This window comes from Rana temporaria, chromosome 11 (genome assembly GCF_905171775.1).
Source record: "Rana temporaria chromosome 11, aRanTem1.1, whole genome shotgun sequence".
Taxonomy (NCBI): Eukaryota; Metazoa; Chordata; class Amphibia; order Anura; family Ranidae; genus Rana; species Rana temporaria.
Window position 1 is genome coordinate 47,274,947 of NC_053499.1, and position 20,735 is coordinate 47,295,681.

Here is a 20,735-nt window from a genome sequence, read left to right on the forward strand (position 1 = left end):
GCTTTCTCCTGCAAAAGCATCCCTGGTTGCTAGGACACCAGTCCAGTGGCCCTCCATTCACTGTCTCTGGCGGCCTCAGCTCCGGCGGTTGGGTGGGAGAGAGAGAGAGCGCACAGACAGACAGTGTGACCCAGCTGCAGGACATTAGCCCCACTGGAGTAGGGGAAGAAGGGGGTGTGTGCTGTTTGGGGGTAGCTGACAGAGGGGGGGGTAGCTGACAAAGGAGAGGGGGTAGCTGACAGAGGAGGGGGTAGCTGACAAAGGAGGGGGGTAGCTGACAGAGGAGTGGGGTAGCTGACAGATGGGAGTGAGTAGCTGACAGATGGGAGTGGGTAGCTTACAGAGCGGAGTGGGTAGCTGACAAAGGAGAGGGGTTAGTTGACAGAGGATAGAGGTAGCTAACATAGGAGGGGGTAGCTGCCAGAGGGGAGGGGTTAGCTGACAAAGGAGAGGGGGTAGAAAACAGAGGAAGGGGGTAGCAAACAGAGGAGGGGGGTACCTGACAAAGGAGAGGGGGTAGCTGACAGAGGCGAGTGGGTAGCTGACAAAGAAGAGGGGGTAGCTGACAGAGGAGGGGCATAGCTGACAAAGGAGAGGGGGTAGCTGACAGAGGGGGGGTCGCTGACAGAGAGGAGGGGGTAGCTGACAGAGGGGAGGGGATAGCTGACAGAGGAGTGGGTGTAGCTGACAGAGGAGAGGGGGTAGCTGACAGAGGAGATGGGTAGCTGACAGAGGGGAGGGGGTAGCTGACAAAGCAGAAGGTGTAGCAAACAGAGGAGAGGGTCACTGACAGAGAGGAGGGGGGGTCGCTGACAGAAGAGGGGGGTAGCTGACAGAGGGGAGGGGTTAGCTGACAGAGGAGAGGGGGTAGCTGACAGAGGAAGGGGTAGCTGACAGAAGAGAGGGTGTAGCCGACAAAGGAGAGGGGGTAGCTGATAAAGGAGAGGGGGTAGCAGACAGAGGAGATTAGTAGCTGACAGAGGTAGGGGGTAGTTGACAGAGGAGGGGGGTAGTTGACAGAGGAGGGGGATAGCTGACAGAGGAGGGGGTAGCTAACAGAGGAGGGGGTAGCTGACAGAGGGGAGGGGGTAACTGACAGAGGAGGAGGTAGCTGACAGAGAGGAGGGGGTAGTTGACAGAGAGGAGGGGGGTCGCTGACAGAGAGGAGGGGGGGTCGCTGACAGAGGAGGGGGTGTAGCTGACAGAGGGGAGGGGGTAGCTGACAGAAGGGGTAACTGACAAAGGAGGGGGGTAGCTGACAAAGGAGGAGGTTAGCTGAAAGAGGAGAGGGGGTAGCTGACAGAGGGGAGGGGTAGCTGACAGGGGGAGGGGTAGCTGACAGAGAGGATGAGTAGCTGACAGAGGGGAGGGGGTAGCTGGCAGAGGGGAGGGGGTAGCTGACAGAGTAGGGGGATAGCTGACAGAGAAGGTAGCTGACAGAGGGGGGTGAGAGGGCAGATGAGAAATAGACCTCATCTCAGTGAGGAGACACACAGTGTATGCCAGGCAGGGAGGCGAGACTCCAGTCGGCCACGATCACCCACAGTCCAGCTCTACATGTGACAATCTCTACCAGGCCAATCACAGACCCTCATGTCCGCCGCCTGCATGTGACCCATTCAGCCAATCACAGGGGGCCCGCTGCCCATCGCTGAGCTGGGTTCAGACATGTGCGACACACTGATGGCGGGCACGGGAATTGGGATGCGCAGCTCTAGATGTTGCGGCTGGGGCCACTGGACAGGATGGGTGAATGTGCCTGGGTTGAAACCCGGGCTCAGGTGTCAAAACCTGGACTGTCCAGGTCAAAACCGGACAGGTGGCAACCCTACTTACAGTACAAACATGAAACAAAGGTGTGGTGGTTTATTGTTTTCTGAAATATTGTGAGTTTTTCACTCTTCTCACCATCCCTTTCACATAAACTAATTTGTGTAGATTAGTTACAAATATCCAGAAAAGGATAGAAGAAGGAAACAAAATGTTACGTTTGTACATTTAGAAACTTGATGCTTCCCCTCCTTCTCTGTTATTAGACACTGACACACAAGTGCCAATATGCTAAATACAGTTCTGGTTGCACTTTAAAGTTAGAAGTTCCTGGTATGGAAACCAACACATCTTCCATGAGTACAGAATAACCACAGCAAAATGTGAAATCCCATACTTTTCTTTTTAAACAGTACCTGCAAGAACCGTAAATGGGAATGTGACCATGATGTCCCTATGGGAGTGTGTAAAGTTTATGGAGATGGAAATTATGAGACATTTGATGGAAGACGATATCGATTCAGTGGAGAATGTGAATACATTGTCGCTCAGGTACCGTATGAAAATAATGTCCACCTGAGAGTTTTGAGTGTCCCCACTCATCTTTCTTTGTTCAAGAACCTCCTGTGCAGCAGGGATTGGGAGCCCTTTCATAATGAACAGATGTCTACAGACAAAATTTAGGAACATTCATCAGACCAAAAGAGGCCTTAAAAGATACATGAAATTATCTGCTGGTCTAATTGTCCTGCATCTACTAAAAACTTAAAGGGAATTTGTCATGAAACAAGCATGGGGGCTGTCATTGTTGGTCTCCATTTTGAAAAATAAAAACTAGTTGCCTGGCTGTGTCTGGCCTCGACCTTTTTGAGTCACAGATCTGGAACAAGCTTGCTGTAAATTAGTTTTAGAAACATGTCAGAATATAGTATCTCTATGCTTGTTCCAATGTATTGACTCGGAAAGCTATAGGCATGACAGTCAGGCTACTAAAGTTAGCATCGACATCTGCCATATTTGTATTCCAACACGTCACGCTATATCAATTTGGATCAACTGAAGCTGTGATCATTTTGCATTTATAAAGTTTCTCAGTAGTAGGCACAGACTGATAGATTGTAAATATATGCAAATTTCAGGCTAGAATCATCCTTTGTTGTGCACTGGAGTGAAGCGGTGACAGCGCAGTGGGTCTTAGCAGGCCCGGACTGGCCATAGGGCAAACCGGGCATATGCCCGATGGGCCGTGGCGGCCCGCGAACAGCCCTCGGCGGCCCGCATGTCACCTCTCCCCAGGGCCAGGGTGGTCGTACCGAGCGGCACACCTGGGCAGTGCCCAGGGCCACAAGTGCTGATGGGGCCCCATCAGGACTGGCTCCGACCTAGGGGGATGTAGTACGCACAGGGGCGGACTGACCATTGAGGCACTCGGGCACTGCCCGAGGGCCCCATGCCACTAGGGGGCCCCATCAGGGTTGCCAGGCTCAGTAAAGCCAGGGACAGTATGTAAAAATCTGTGTTTTTTTTTTACATCTGTCCCTGATATGTCCAAAACCGACATGCTTTTGATGTGAAAATCCTGAGATTTTAGCTGCCCTGCCTATGCAATGCCTCCTGACATGGTGGCCATCTGTAAGCCCGGGGGCCCCATAATCTTCTATTGCCCGGGGGCCCCATGAGTTGTCAGTCCGCCCCTGAGTACGCATGTGCAGTTCCTGGCCGGAGCCGACAGAGACCGAGAAACAGAGTCTCTGGTGATCTGATAGAGTGCAGTCACTTGTACCCTCCCCCTTTCTCTCAGCGCGCCTTATTCAAGTTCCTCACAGGAGATGCTGAGAGGGGGAGGAGTGGAGCCATGCAGCCTGCAGTGGAAGACGGAGTTCAGCCTATCCTAAGGTAAGCTGAACAACATGCAGACAGTCCAGTCAGTGGCTTATCTTAGTGGGTAGAAAGAGGGGGAGAGGATGGGCTCTGTGTAGTGTGTAGCAGGCTCCTGTCTCATGCTGTATCACAAGATCATTTTTATGTGTGGCTGTGAACTGCTCTGCTTCTAAAGGGAGCATGTTTTCTGAGATCTCCCTCAATCTCTATTACACCTCCCTGTCCATACCTATTACCTGCTCACCAAGCACAGTCTCCTCTCCTGTATGACCACCTCATGTGTCAGGCTGTGGCACCACAAATCAAAGCATGCCAGGAGAGGGGAGGCAGCAGCAGAAATATCACAGATCAGGCTGGTTTTGTAGATGAAAAGTGCTGGTGTTGTATAGTGTGTTTTATAAAATGTATGATAATGATATATTTGATTATTATGCTTGATGGTCTTAAGGTGTTTATTATTCATATATTTTTAGTAGTGAGCAAATTTGGTGTGGAAGCGCATTGGAGTATTTTTATTTCTTTATAATGGAAAGACATAGCAGTGGAGTGATGGGGGAGGGGGGTGGACAGAGAGATGGAAAGAGTGAGGAGTGAGTTAGGGCCCTTTCACACGGGCCGGATCAGTAATTATCCGCCTCCGTGTGTCCGTAAGCTCAGCGGGGATCGCTCCGTAAATCTATCTATCCACCTTCATTTCTTTCTATCTTTATCTTTCTATCTATATCTATCTTTCTTTGTATCTATTTTTCTTTCTTTCTTTCTTTCTTTCTTTCTTTCTTTCTTTCTTTCTTTCTTTCTTTCTTTCTTTCTTTCTCTCTCTCTCTCTGTCTATCTATATTTCTTTATCTCACCCCACATCCCATCAATAACCCCGCCGCGCCCCCCCCCCCCCAGGCTAAAATGCCCTGGCCTATTTTTTGTCCCAGTCTGGGCCTGGTCTTAGGCAGTGCATCGGTGCCGGAAAATGCAGAGAGAGGCGAGCTGCCTGTGACAGTATGTGGGGCCGAGTGCGTACTGTACCGCTACCCGGGTGACACACCGACGCCGGAGTAGGAGATAAAGAAAACACTCTTTCTCTACTGTACAGCAGGGGAGGGAGAGAGAGACAGTGGGCCAGCTCTGAAAAGAAGATGGGAAATGCAAGCAGGTGATTGGTTGCTAGGTGGTCCTAGCAACCAACCATGAGCATTGTTAATATGTAAAATTAACTTCAGCAGTTCACGCTCTCTGTTCAGCGCTGGTGTGTCTCCCCCCTCTGCGTCCAAGGGGGGGGGGGGGTGACTGTGTAAAAAGGCAGGGGGTCCAAAGCTGTTGGAAGTACCATTAAATTTAGCCTTATTGATAATTTGCATTTTTATTCTCGTGCGTGATTGTGTAGACAGTGCCCCAGTACAATGTATTGCCCGGGGGCCTATAATGCTCTTAAGATGGCACTGATCACATGTTCCAAAAAGGTATACAATTGGGAAACACCTTTGTTGATACAGTCTGGACATGTTCCTCCTATTAGTTCTCCATTACAATCCTTACTTCAACTTATGAATATACAAGTGTCATACCCTAAAAGAGCTGTAATTCTACGTAAAGACTTTACTATAATCAGAGCTCAACCTTATATATTTATAGTATAGTGAAAGAGCATCCCACAGTTTTCATATTATATGTCAAAGCACTGTGTACATGAGCGGCCGGTCCACAAGAGGCGCAGGAGTCTTATGCCGCGTACACACGATCATTTTTCGGCATGAAAAAAAACAACGTTTTTCGGCATGTAGAAAAAACAAAGTTTTTCCAACTTCATCATTAAAACGACGTTGCTCACACACCATCGTTTTAAAAAAATGCTCTAGCAAAGCGCGGTGACGTACAACACGTACGACGGCACTATAAAGGGGAAGTTCCATGCTGATGATGCCACCCCTGGGGCTGCTTTAGCTGATTTTGTGCTAGTAAAAGACGATTTGCGCTTTTCTGTCTGTTACAGTGTGATGAATGTGCTTACTCCATTATGAACGGTAGTTTTACCAGAACGAGCGCTCCCGTCTCATAACTTGCTTCTGAGCATGCGCTGGTTTTTAACGTCATTTTAGCCCACACACGATCATTTTTTACAACCCGAAAAACGACATTGTTTAAAACGTTGTTAAAAAATGCAGCATGTTCGAAAAAAAATTATTTTGTAGTTTTTCAGAACCCGAAAAATGATGTGAAGCCCACTCACGATCATTTTTAATGACATTTTTTTTAAAAAAATGTTTTTTTCATGTCGAAAAATGATCATGTGTACGCGGCATTAGGCTCTAATTGGCTTGAAAAAGGTTGGGTTTGGGGCGCAGATCACATGTCAGCTACCCCCTCCTCTGTTGTCTTCCGGCTTCTCCTTCTGGTCAATCAGGACAGGAGTCGGATCGAGTTTGCCGGGAGGAGAAGCCAAGGGATCCGCTAAGGGGCTGAGTACAGGGGGACCGTGGAGGGGTGAGTTTGGGGGGACCGTGGAGGGCTAAGCAATATTTTACTTAGAAAACATCCAAATCTGTTAGACCTTATATGCACATTACTCCTTTTTATATTTCTCCATGCAGAAAAGATTTCATCTCACGGTGTGTCCAAGTCTGTTAACACTTTGTTGTAAATAATGCATTTTCCTGCATCACTGTTTTATTGTTGAAAACCTCAAATGCTTCTTTTTATTTGAAGGAGTTCTCAGTAACTCTGGTGTTGTAACGAAAACACAGCCATATTTCCAATAAGTACAGTTTATATCATAGCAATATCTGGCACACTGAGGGACTACTGCAGAAACCTCTCTGGACAGTTCTATCCTGCAATTTACAGTGCCTTCAAAAAGTATTAGTTATAACCAAAAAACTTAAATATATTTTATTGCGATTTTATGTGATAAACCAACACAAAGTGCCACATAATTGTGAAGTGGAAGGAAAATGATAAATGGTTTTCAAAATGTTTTACAAATAAATATCTGAAAGATGTGGTGTGCATTTGAATTCAGCCCCCTTTACTCTGATACCCCTAACTAAAATCTAGTGGAACCAATTGCCTTCAGTGGTCTCCTGATTAGTAAATAGAGTCCATTAGGGATGGTCCCAATGTTCGAAATGATCGTAAGTTGAAATCGAATATTGGGTGTTCGTTTGTGTGCAAAAGAACCAAACATATGGGGGCAAATTTGAGCACCGTGGAGCGCCCAATAATGCAATGCAAATTCGCAGTTCATTGACGGCTGCTGATTGGCTAAAGCATGCACCTGACATGCATACTTTGACCAATCACAGCGTGATCTGCTGTGAGAGCCACGATTGGCCAAATCATGGCTCAGGGGGCTAATTCCACACCCCACACTATATAAGGCTGCTTACACGGTGGCCGTGTATAGTGTGATAATGTGGAGAGGAGAACTTGAGCTAGATTAGGCAGGTTAGTTAGTGGTGTGCAGGCAGTTTAATTTATATATATATATATATATATACACAGTGCAGTCAGTGTAGAATATATATACAGTGAATTTTTTTTCCTTTAGAAATGTAATTTTTCTGCAGCACTGTTCTATACATTGCACAGATGCGCCACTTTACAGGCAGACTAGGGGGACCCCCAAGCACGATATTTAAAGGAATATTTCATTTTTATTGTTTCACTTTAAGCATTATTAAAATCACTGCTCCAGAAAAAACAGTTGTTTTAAAAACTTTATTTGATTTGATATGTAGCGCTACCCCCTCAGGAGCCGCTGGTTAGATTTGGGACGGCATGATTATGTTACCTCTGTGATGTGTCAAGGGATGATGATGGAGAGGATGGTGATGAGAGCATATGACAGAATGTCCAGACAGTAGGGTGACGTTTTCTGCGCTTTGATTACTGGTCCAACATGACCAACAGTCAACTCGAGGTAGATAGAATAGGTTCGTGAAAGGAGAGAAACTTGCAGGATCAGGCCTTTAGATTCAGGATAATAGCTCTTGCTTCGTCACCACCCCAACCGGAGTGGGTATAGTGCCCCTGGACAGGTCCCTCCCACAGGCCTGGCAGCCAGAGCATCACTTAGAACTTCTGGGAAGGAAAACAAGTCTCTGCCACCGACTTGGCTCTAGTAAGATTTAGATTTGCAGTGAGACCTCTGCCACAGGCCCAATACTCATGAACATGGACGATAGAGCGAATCCTCCCAGTGAACACAATTTCGCCTGAATCTTCCTCAGGTAGACTTGCTAGAACAGCACAACTCGCTTGGGAGCTTCTTAATAAGAGATGGGGGACCCAGTAAGTCGCTGGGGCCCCTTGGCAGCATCAGTCACTCCAGGCCAGGAGTCAGGAACTCCGCGTGGCATGTGCGCCCCGGCCTGGTAGGCCATATCGCCGGGGCCCGTAATGTGCGCACACCCCATAGGTGGAAGCTGGAACCAGGAACGGGCGAAGAACCCCACAAAATGGCGTCTGTCACAGAAATACCCTCCCCCAGCATGCCTCATGAGAGAAACACTCCTCTCATTGGCTGCTGGAGAAAGGCGCTCCACCTGGACCCCTCTGGTGCCACCTGCTATCCAAAGATGGGAAGGTATCCTTGGAACACATTTTGACACCACAGGACAGCCCAGGGCTGACAGAAACCCAATTTAACAGATCAACACGGATGAAAGCAAGGTAACTCTCTCATTCCCCAACTAAATTTGACATAGCACCTGTACTGAAAAGTACACAGGCGCTACACACTCCCCCCACTTGAAATGACACTGTCCCCAGTGTCCTAAGGCATTCAAGCCTGAATACCGGCCTAAATCTGCATAACAGCAACAGAGAAAGTAGGAAAGAAAGAAAATATAAATGCATAACTTTGAGATACAAATATTAGCTTCCTTGAATACTACAGTAATAACTATGGCATTACACATTCCTATCTATCTAATCTGCCCCAGTCTCCGACAGCGTTGATAGTAGGCCAACAACCTGCAAGAAATAAAAGAAACATACACACAAAGTATACACTCTAATATATATATTATTTTCTATTTACAATCTCCAAGGTCAGAGTTGAAACTGCACCCTTCAGCCGGAGTGTAACATTTACCTTCCTCCCAGGGAGCTATCAATAAGTGCTGAAATCTTTTCTTTCCTAAGTTGCAAGAAATAGAACAGAGCAAAAAAACGAAATATACATTGAAGTTCTGTAATAAACGTTGCAGAACACTGCCCCCTAGCGGTCAGTGCGCTGGTACTACGCGGCAGTCCAAGTTCAATTTAAGATATACAGCAAGAGGAGAGAAATGTAAAATAAGGCATTTCCAGTGCTGAAATTTCTTCCGGTGCTGCAAAGAAGCGAACAAGACCCTATTCTAAATAACTGAGATAAACCCAACCCAAAGTTCTGCACATGCACCAAGATGTGGATCCGAGAGGGGAATAAACAAACAAAAACTTGAATAGGGGAAAAGGTCCTTGTCCATATCTTCTTCAAAAGCAGCAAGTTCAACAGTATAGGCATGGGGCCTATCGGTAGAAATGTGGGTCAGGCAGGAAAATGTTGTCCCCATTGGAGTTAATGGCAGTGATAGAGAACACTTGGTCTACACTCCCGGAACATTTGAGAACCATACGATCATGAAAAATGTACCTGCCAGGGCTCCATCATATGAGACAACCTTCCAGCCAGTTTCCTATGCACAGGAAGGCATACGGCATCTCCCAATCCTTGACGGGAACATTCAGGTGTTCCCAAATAGCATCCCAGTACCATTTCTCCCTCAAATTTTCAAGCTCAGTCAGGAGGGATGGAGGCACATAGGGGTATTCATACCCATATTCAGCAGCTACTCTCCGCATAAAGACACGCTGCAAACGGGCCAGTCTGGGCAGCATACGTGGGTCTCCGAGCCCACGTTTCACTATGGCGTCAGGCGCCCGTTTAAGTACCGGCACAGCAGTAGATATGGGAGCGGTGATGTAAAGAACTGGAACGGATTCACCCACTCCCCAGGTCAGCTGTGGGATGCTTGAGTTCGATGCGCTTGGCCCACTCGGTGTGCTCCGGCCGTAACGTTTTTTTCTACTTGTGCTGGAAGCCCGAAATCCTCCGCAGCCCTGGGACTCTGGGAACTCTGGTTCGAATAAATGGTCATCTCTGGCTTCAGATGAAGAGTCCAATTCGGAGGAGTTACACTCCTCCGCGGGCAGGTAGTGACACGCCTTGGATGGGTCCCTAGGCCAGTCCGGTAGGCGGCGGGCAGGCAGGTCTCGACCGCAGCCGCGGGAGGCCTGTGCAGGGCCCTCTCCGACAACAGCACGCCACACAGAGACCGCATTAACAGTGCCAGTCTCCGGTACAGTCTCGGCTCGCGTGCTCGTCACACCGCCCACACAGTCATTTTTGTCCATCTCATCCATTGTGCTTACTTCCGGTGAGCGGGATAGTGAGGTAGCTGAAAGCAGAGTCATGGTGGATGAGACGGTGGTAATCTCCGAGTCAATAGCCTCCGGCTCGACAATCTCCACCGACGGGGAGGGTTCTGGCCTTGGGGTTTCCTCCTCCACGGTAACAGTCCCGGAGATCCAGTTCACCCGATACTCCTGAGGAGCTTCCGTGGGTGGCTGGACTTTGAACAAATAGGCCCGGCATCTTTGACACCGGGCAAATGGCAAGATCCGTACGGCCAGCTCCGTACAATGAGGGCAGGACAGTCCAAGAGCCTCTGATCCTCCGCTGGTGTAAATAACAAACTTGCCTTCAGTATGCATCTGGGTCCCCATGTCTGTGAGGGGTATTCCGGCTGCAGCAAACACAGTGGAGACCCCCGGAGCAGTCATGGGGGGTCTCAATCGCTGAGAGGTTGCGAGCGGCATGGCACTCTCTCTCATAGGCGGGCAGCAATTACTGGTTTGGCGTGAATCCTTGCCCTACGTCTCGCACAGGAGTGGATGGCTCCTCCCACTTGAAGAAACTTTCTTCTTACACGTGGCAGGCGCACGCGGCTTCACCGCACGTACGCCCAAGTCACTGCTACCTGAGGTTAACTCCTTCTTCACCGCACAGTGAACACCCGACAATTCCTTGCTCTCACAATAAAATTTAACTCACGGTTCCGTTGGTAACAGCCGAATCCTGGACGAGCCCCCACGTGTAGCGCTACCCCCTCAGGAGCTGCTGGTTAGATTTGGGACGGCATGATTATGTTACCTCTGTGATGTGTCTAGGGATGGTCATGAGAGCAAATGACGGAATGTCCAGACAGTAGGGTGACGTTTTCTGCGCTTTTATTACTGGTCCATCATGACCAACAGTCAACTCGAGGTAGATAGAATAGGTTGGTGAAAGGAGAGAAACTTGCAGATTCAGGCCTCTAGATAAACGAAGCAGTCCTGCTTCAGGATAATAGCTCTTGCTTCGTCGCCACCCCAACCAAAGTGGGTATAGTGCCCCTGGACAGGTCCCTCCCACAGGCCTGTCATCCAGTGTCACTTAGAACTTTTTGGAAGGAAAACAAGTCTCTGCCACCGACTTGGCTCTAGTAAGATTTAGATTTGCAGTGAGACCTCTGCCACAGGCCCAATACTCATGATCATGGACGATAGAGCGAATCCTCCCAGTGAACACAATTTCGCCTGAATCTTCCTCAGGTAGACTTGCTAGATTGGGGTCACCGACTGACAGTTTGCAGAGTACAACCTGTCAGTGTCCGGTCACCCAGATCCACAATGGTTTGTCTAAGCCCTATTGGATCACCTGCCTCTGGGCTCACCTCAGACCGACTCCCCACCGAACAGCACAACTCGCTTGGGATCTTCTTAATAAGAGATGGGGGACCCAGTAAGTCACTAGGGCCCCTTGGCAGCATCAGTCACTCCAGGCCATGAGGGCCCAGAGTCAGGAACTCCGCGTGGCACGTGTGCCCCGGCCTGGTAGGCCATATCGCCAGGGCCCGTGGTGTGCGCACACCCCAAAGGTGGGTGCCGCACCTGGAACCAGGAACGGGCGAAGAACCCCACAAAATGGCGTCTGTCACAGAAATACCCTCCCCCAGCATGCCCTGCAAGGGAAACACTCCTCTCATTGGCTGCTGGAGAAAGGCGCTCCGCCTGGACCCCTATGGCGCCACCTGCTATCCAAAGATGGGAAGGTATTCTTGGAACATATTCTGACACCACAGGACAGCCCAGGGCTGACAGAAACCCAATTTAACAGATCAACACGGATGAAAGCAAGGCAACTCTCTCATCCCCCAACTAAATTTGACATAGCACCTGTACTGAAAAGTACATAGGGGCTACAGATACATGTCCGGTCCCCATACACAGGACCAAGTCCCCATACACTACATTATGGCAATAACTTGCATGCAAGCCTTTAAAATTAACACTTTTTTTTAATGTTTGTGTCCCATAGGGTTTGCATGTTCGCTCAAACGTTTTGCCTGTTCGCATGTTCTGGTGCTAACCGAACCGAGGGGGGATGGGGGGGGGTTCGGCTCATCCCTAGTCCACCTGTGTGTAATTTAATCTCAGTATAAATACAGCTGTTCTGTGAAGCCATCAGAGATTTGTTAGAGAACCTTAGTGAACAAACAGCATCATGAAGGCCAGACAGGTCAGGGATAAAGTTGTGGAGAAGTTTGAAGCAGGGTTAGGTTAGAAAAAATATCCCAAACTTTGAACATTTTACGAAGTACTGTTCAATCCATCATCTGAAAATAGAAAGAGTATGGCAGAAATGAAAATCTACCAAGACATGGCCGTCCACCTAAATTGACAGGCTGGGCAAGGAGACCATTAATCAGAGAAGCAGCCAAGAGGCCCATGGTAACTCTGGAGGAGCAACAGAGATCCACAGCTAAGGGGGGAGAATCTGTCCACAGGACAACTATTAGTTGTAGACAAATTATGAAGAAGTGGCAAGAAGAAAGCCATTTTTGAAAGAAAGCCATAAGATGTCCCGTTTGCAGTTTGGGAGAAGCCATGTGGGGGACACAGTAAACATGTAGAAGAAGGTGCTCTGGTCAGATGAGACCAAAATTTTACTTTTTGTCCTAAAAGCAAAACACTATGGCCCAGATTCACAGAGAGCGGGCGCACATTACGCCGCCGTAACGCAAATAATAAACGCTGTATTTCCCTCATTTGCATATTTGAATAGCTAAACAATGGGAGCGCCACCATGCGTCCAGCCTAAATGTGCGCCCACTCTACGCCGGCATAAGCAAGATACGTCGGCGGGGTGTAGCCTTTTTTTAGGCGCATCTTGGTTTGTGGGTCTGGCGCACAGATGCGACGGCGCACATTTGCACCTATGTCGGCGTATCTGGAGATACGTCGGCGTAAGTGCTTTGTGAATCCGGGTCTATGTGTGCCAGAAAACTAACACTGCACATCACCCTGAACACACCATTCCCACTATGAAACATGGTGGTGGCCGCATGATGTTGTGGGGATGCTTTTCTTTAGTTGGGACAGAGAAGATGGTCAGATTTGATGGGAAGATGGATGAAGCCAAATACAGGGCAATCTTAGAAGGAGGCCTGTTGGAGTCTGCAGAAAACGTGAGACTGGGGCATAGGTTCACCTTCCAGCAGGACAACAACCCTAAACATACAGCCAGAGCTACAATGCAATGGTTTAGATCAAAGTATATGCATGTGTTAGAATGGTTCAGTCAAAGCCAAGGCCTAAATCCAATTGAGAATCTGTGGCAAGACTTGAAAATTGCTGTTCACAGACGCTCTCCATCCAATCTGACTGAGGTTGAACTATTTTACAAAGAATGAGCAAACAGTTCACTCTCTATGTGTAGAGCTGGTAGACATACCCAAAAAGACTTGCAGCTGTACTTGCAGCGAAAGGTAGTTCTACAAAGTATTGCCACACTTTTTAGATGTTTATTTGTAAATAAAATTGAAAACCATTTATCATTTTACTTTCACAATTATGTGCCAGTTTGTGTTGGTCTATATCTATATCATAAAATCCAAATAAAATGCATTTACGTTTTTGGTTGTAAGATGACAAAATGTGGAAAATTTCAAGGGGTATGAATACCCTTTCAAGGCACTGTATATAGATCACAAATATTTGCTTATTACATTCCAAAGGTTTGAGAATTTCCTCTGCATTTTTGCTCCAGGAAGTAACAATAGGAGGGGTGTGTAAGATGTTAACACCCTTTTTTAACCCTTGAAGAGATCTTCTGAACAACAACTTGAGACAAGAAAACATCAGACATGTTATATAACAATCCCTCCCCCTATTGCATGCCAGTTTGCCATTGAACTATACGTACTCAGACACATAGATATATTGTACATCGACCAGTTGTAACATGTGTACCCTCCAATCTCCTGTATCTTAAGCCTGGAGATAGTGTATGATGTATATCAGCTTCCTCTTGGAATATAAATATACAGACACATATAGGAGTACAGAAAAAACCTTGGATTGCGAGCATAATTCGTTCCAGAAACATGCTTGTAATCCAAAACACTTGTATATGAAAGCTAATTTCCCCATAAGAAATAATGGAAACTTGGATGATTCGTTCTACAACCATTTATTCATAAGTCCTTCAGTTTATAGTCCATATAAAAAGATTATAGCAATGTAAAAGGTTGTGGAACCATAAAATGTCCATCCACAAGGGGATTAGAAGCAAAATACAGCAGAAGCTACAGAGTATAAAAGAGAAGAGAGCAACTCACATTGTTGATGATTAAAAGACGCACATCTAAGTATGCAGGCATCCAGGGTAAAGCTGTCTGCAATCGTGAACGGGAAGACTAACCTGCAGTAGAGTGATCTGAAAGCGAGGCTTTAATCAGTTATGGAGCACAGCGTGGAAGGGACGATGTCAATGGCGGTGCTGAGGATTGTCTATGTGGACAGCTTTATCCCGGATGCCTGCATAGTTAGATGTGCCTCTTTTAATCATCAACCATGTGAGTTTCTAAATGTTGCACCTCCATTAAATGTAACTGTATTGCTACACTTATAGACACCTCTCTTCTCTTTTATACTCAGTTGTGACATGACGCTACTTGTATTACTTGTATATCAAGACATTGCTTGTATGTCAAAATATATTATTACATTTTGCTTGTCTTGCAAAACGCTCTTGAACCAAGTTACTCTCAAACCAAGGTTTTACTGTATATCTGTTATATATAACTAGTGCCTCAGCTGTATATGTAGAGGCCTCCACTCTTTTACATCACAAGCATGCAAAAAATCGTTACATTCAAAAGAGCAAACAGTGCTTCTCCTACGAATAAATCAGTTCCTCAGAGATAACTAATTTGAACCATCTCCATTATAGACGCTGTGAACCATAGTCCCTTAACCACTTAAAGACCGCCTAACACCGAAATACGTCGGCAGAATGGCACGGCTGGGCACAGGCACGTACAGGTACATTGCCCTTTAAGTGTCCAGCCGTGGGTTGGTCCGAAGCTCCGTGACCATGCCCGCGGGACCCGATTGCCGCCGGCGTCCCACGATCAGTCACCGGAGCTTAAGAACGGGGAGAGGTGAGTGTAAACACACCTTCCCCGTTCTTCTCTGTGGCAGTGTCACTGATCGTCTGTTCCCTGTTATAGGGAACGACGATCAGTGACGTCACACGTCCCCCCTACAGTAAAAATCACTCCCTTAGGGCACACTTAACCCCTTAGCGCCCCCTAGTGGTTAACCCCTTCACTGCCATTTTCTCAGTAATCAGTGCATTTTTATAGCACTTGTCGCTGTGAAAATTACAATGGTCCCAAAATTGTGTCAAAAGTGTCCGATGTGTCCACCAAAATGTTGCAGTCATGAAAAAAAAATCTCTGATCGCCGCCATTACTAGTAAAAAAAAAAATATTAATAAAAATGCCATAAAACTATCCCCTATTTTGTAAACGCTATAACTTTGGCGCAAACCAATCAATAAACGCCTATTGCAATTTTTTTTTACCAAAAATAAGTAGAAGCGCGGTGACAAACAACACGTATGACGTTACTATAAAGGGGAAGTTCCGTTCGAATGGCGCCACCCTTTGGGCTGATTATGCAAATTTTCCTTCTCATAATTTGCTTCTGAGCATGCGCGTTTTTTCCCATCGTTAAAGCCTACACACGACCGTTTTTCATGATGAGAAAAACAACGTGAAAAACGACAAGAAAAAATAGAGCAGGTTCTAAATTTTTAATTCCCATTTTTCTTGTCAAGAAAAATGCTCTGGAGCTTACACACAGGGCTGATCCGCCCTATAGGCTCACTATGCAAGCCGCTTAGGGCCCTGCAAAGCTTCGGAGGGCCACCCAAATTACTAGAGGTCCCGCCTGGTTAGAAGTCATTTTTGGCCCCTCACCCTGCTTCTCAACTCGCTGGCTGCATGGGAGAGGTAAGAAGTCAGCACCCCCCGCTTTTCAACTTTAATCTTTAATGTGACATGGCACTGTCGACAGCCCCCCTCCTTTTCAACTTTTATGTGAAACGTCATTTTTGGCAGCCCAAGGGAGGTCAGGATCGGCACTGCTTACACACGATCGTTTTTAATGACCAATTTAAAAAATTGCATTTTTCTCGTCATAAGCCTCAGCGATCACCTAAACATTCTGGACTCCTTTACCATACTGATTTTGCTAGGCCAATCAAGCTGCTTCAGAGGTATTGAATAAAAAATATGAATGTAAAACATATTTTGAATTGGATAGCATGCAATAATGAGAATAGTTCCAAAATGTACAGTTTTTATAAAAAAAATCATTCATTGCCTATTTTTGCATAGCACATCATAAACTCATACAATGTGATTGTTTTCAGGATTGTTGTGGAGAGGATAAAGAGAATTCAACATTCAAAGTTATTACTGAAAATACACAATGTAGTGACACTGGTTTAACTTGTGCCAAGACCATCATAGTTAGTCTAGAGGTAAGTTCTTTATTTCACAAAGGATTTTTTAAAGTGTATGTAATGCCAAAAAAAATTTATTTCTTCATTTTTTTTTCTTTCGTTTCGGGAGAGTTTTCTTTACTTTCTGTCCTGGTGCCACAACAGGAAGTAAGAAAAAATCTCTGTAAAGTGAGAGCAATTCCACTTTTAAAGTGGCAGTAATTTAGTTAACCTGCAAGGGAATTTCATAATCTGCTAGTATGTGAAACTTACCTTAGAACAGGAACCGCCGTTTATGGCACAGGACTCACAGAACTCTGAAGGAACAGCAGGGGTATGCTGTTCCTTCCAAGCGCATGCACCAGAGACATCACTGGCTCCATCTACAATCAAAATCGATCAGGGGATATTTACAGTACCTATAGGTACGCCTTATTATAGGCTTATCTAAAGCATAGTTGCCAACATTGTAAAAAAAATCCTGGGACACTTTTTTGCATGTAGGCGGAGCCTTGCTATAATTAGCATTCACTTGTAGGCGTGACATGAGAAAATAGGAAAATGTGGCGAAAAATGGGTGTGGTTTATGTGAATAGTGGGTGTGGCTTACATGGACGTGGCTCAAAAGGGTGTGTGTGGTTAGAGTCTGAGATGAATGAGGGATGGAGAGAAAGAAAGAAACAAAGAAACAATGAAAGACCCAGATCCTACACCACAATAGAAATGTGTATTCCAGAAAGTTTAACAAATCAGCAGATAAAGATACTCCAAACACTTGGGGTTAGCGATTCAAACATCCCGACACCATGGTTGTTATGGTGTCAGGGTCATTGAAGTGCATTATTTCTATTATTACATTGTAATATAGAATGAAATCATTCAACTCACCACAATGCCGAATCAGTGGAAGCCCTGAGCGTGTCACCTGCCACCAAATGCCATCAGGTACCCCCAGCAGAGTCTGTTCTTGCATCAGGTGCCTCCCCAGCAGCAGTGGCGTAGGGTGGGTTGTCAACACTGGTGCAAGGCAAGAAATGTGCGCCCCCTAACCTACGGACTTTTAGCACTCCCTGAGTCCCTTCCCTTCCTACAATAGTACTTACCAGCCTGATTACTACACCGATCAGTACATTGACCTACCTGTCCACTACACTACACTGATTACCCCACCACCCACTACACTACACTGATTACCCCGCCACCCACTACACTACACTGATTACCCCACCACCCACTACACTACACTGATTACCCCACCACCCACTACACTACACCGATTACCCCGCCACTCACTACACTACACTGATTACCCCACCACTCACTACACTACACTGATTACCTGGCCATCCACTACTACACTGATTACCCCGCCACCCACTACACTACACTGATTACCCGCCACCAACTACACTACACTGATTACCCGCCACCCACTACACTACACTGATTACCCCAAATAAACGACCAAATAGTCCATGTAACCCAAATCAGCAATGACATAGATGATGACATACTGTGATAATGATGTTTGGGCTGTCATTAAAATAGCCATGATGCATGGTAGATATAACACACAGGAGTGCCTCCACCTTCAGGTCTGGTATGGATTTTAAGGGGAATCCCGCGTCAAAATTAAATTAAAAAATGGTGTGGGGTCCAGGTCACGGCCCCCGGAGTCCCCTAGGTCACGCTTCGTAGGGAGAGAGGGGAAGCAGCCACTCAGGACACAAGGAATAGTGAAGGGTAAGCAGAGGTTGGGGCAACAAGCAGACGAGGATGGCCAAGGGTCAGGGTCACAGGCAAACAGGAGTAGTTGGAGACAAGCCAAAGTCGATACACAGAGATAACGTAGCACACGGCAGGCAGAAAGACAATACTAACAAACAACGTTGATCAGCACCGCAGACCAGCAGTGCAGTGGTTAATATAGAGTTCCTGGGATGGCCTGGGGTGGAGCCATACAGGGAGGAGCGATGATAAAGGCAGCCAGATAAGAGAGTCAGGCCTCTAATGAACACATGAAGAGACAGGTAAGCTGCCAGACATTATTGCATATCCATGACACACGCAACCTGGCAGGCCTCAGGAAAAGAAGGGGGATGAGAGAAAGCCTCCCCCCTCCTGAACCATACCAGGCCATATGCCCTCAACATGGGGAGGATGTCCCCATGTTGATGGGGACAAAGGACTCATCCCCACAACCCTTGCCCGGTGGTTGTGGGGGTCTACGGGGGGCTTATCGGAATCTGGAAGGCCCCTTGCTTCGGGAGAGGGGTAAGAGGCTACAATGGGATTGATGCTGGTGGAGGGAGGGGAGATAGCGCTGGAACACTAGATGATGGGGGAGTCAATATTTCTGGTGGATGCATGGATAACTAACTATTGCCGGCATTCTTTTGTTTAAATTTCATCTGTCAGCAGGGGAATCACGCTGACAGCCAGTGGCGGTGTGTCCACCATAGAGGGCGCCGGAGCTCTGCCCCCTCTCGCTCTCGCACCGCCACTGATTACAATACATAGATTCATGCATTGCATGAATCTATGTATTGTTGCCGCTGCCGCCGACTATTCAGATGGCCGGCCGGATAGTGAGTGCCGGCCATCTGAATAACGGCAGCTGGTTGGCTGCATGGAAGTGCCTATCAGAGCCAGCGGGGGAAGGGGCATTTTACAGGGCACAGCGGCGACAATTGGCACAGTGACAGTAGCGACAATGGGCACAGTGGCATCAATTGGCACAGTGGCGACAATGGGCACAGTGGCGACTTTTGGCACAGTGACAGTGGCATCAATTGGCACAGTGGTGACAATGGGCACAGTGGCGACAATTAAAGGGCACAGTGGCATCAATTGGCACAGTGGCAACAATTAAAGGGCACAGTGGCACAGTGGTGACAATTGGCACAGTGGCGACAATTGATGGGCACAGTGGCAGCGTTTGATGGCATGGCACAGTGGCTGCGTTTGATGGCATGGCACAGTGGTGACAATTGATGGCACAGTGGATGCGTTTGATGGCATGGCACAGTAGCGACAATTGATGGGCACAGTGGCTGTTTGATGGCATGGCACAGTGACTGCGTTTGATGGCATGGCACAGTGGTGACAATTGATGGCACAGTGGCTGCATTTGATGGGCACAGTGAGGCTGCAATTGTTTTTTATTTATTTTTTCGTTTGCGCGATCCCAAAAATTTTGAGCACCAGCCGCCACTGCTGACAGCTGAAATGTGACTGGTTGTTAAGGATGCGGCAGCCCGCTCCTTAACAACCAAGGATTGCCAGCATTCATTTCTTTACATTTCAGTTGTCAGCAGGGAATCCCACTGACAGCTGAGCTGAAAGAACTGAGCCTTGAGGTATCAGTTTCAGGTATCAGAGCATTTGCACAAGAACCAATGCTTAGTATCGGCACCTATACTGATACCGGTATCAATATCGGTGCAACCCTAGTACTAATAGTTATTGTACATCAAAAGTCAAGATCCTATTTTTGCTGTGGCGCACTGGGAAGATTCTTTTCTACTGTCTGTCTCAAGGCAAAATAGGAAGTGAGAGGAGATCATTTTGAAGCAAGGAAAATTCTCTCTTAAACAGTTAACCCTGGAGCAAGTGGTAGAACATTGGAAGGTTATAGCTAAGTGAATTGACCCTTTGTATATTAGAAATATATATAAAACGAATTTAATCTGAACAGAATAATATTTTCCTACACAGCTTCCAGTGTCCTTACCAACATGTCCCATGAGTGGTTTTCTTTTTAATGACTGTAAAAAATTACTGCAGCTTTCACACCTACAATATATGGCCAATATGGAGAGAATTTACAAAAACATCATGAAGAATGATTTTCCCTTAGAATTAAAATGTGTTCATATATTTTTCAGGGTTATGAAATCCTTCTTACCGATGGAGAAGTGGAGGTTATTAATGTGGGAGATGGAGAAGAAACCCCTTATTACATCAAAAACAATAGTCTTAATTTGATCATCAAAGCAAAAAATGGAATTATCCTGGTTTGGGATAAGAAGACGGGTCTTTCAATCAAGGTCCCAGAACAGTTTCAGGTAAGATTCATTTTTTTTTTTACTTTGTATGTTTAGGACGTTTTGGAAGCCTGGGGTTATACAGGGGTGGACAGCTCCATTGAGGCTCACAAATTTGGAGTGTGGATAAAATATCAGCGTTTTCAGGGGCATAGTTTGATAGTGCC

At 46.7% G+C, this 20,735-nt stretch overlaps 1 protein-coding gene across 1 annotated transcript in view; it reads left to right on the forward strand.

Annotated features, from left to right (window-relative positions):
* The window catches only part of LOC120916787 (mucin-2-like), a 211,395-nt gene that overhangs the window by 70,471 nt on the left and 120,189 nt on the right, over window positions 1-20,735 (forward strand). Inside the window, exons 10-12 of the mRNA XM_040327724.1 lie at window positions 2,184-2,322; window positions 16,451-16,561; window positions 20,410-20,589. Of these exons, the coding sequence (XP_040183658.1) occupies window positions 2,184-2,322; window positions 16,451-16,561; window positions 20,410-20,589 (430 nt within the window). The remainder of the gene's footprint in view (window positions 1-2,183; window positions 2,323-16,450; window positions 16,562-20,409; window positions 20,590-20,735) is intronic.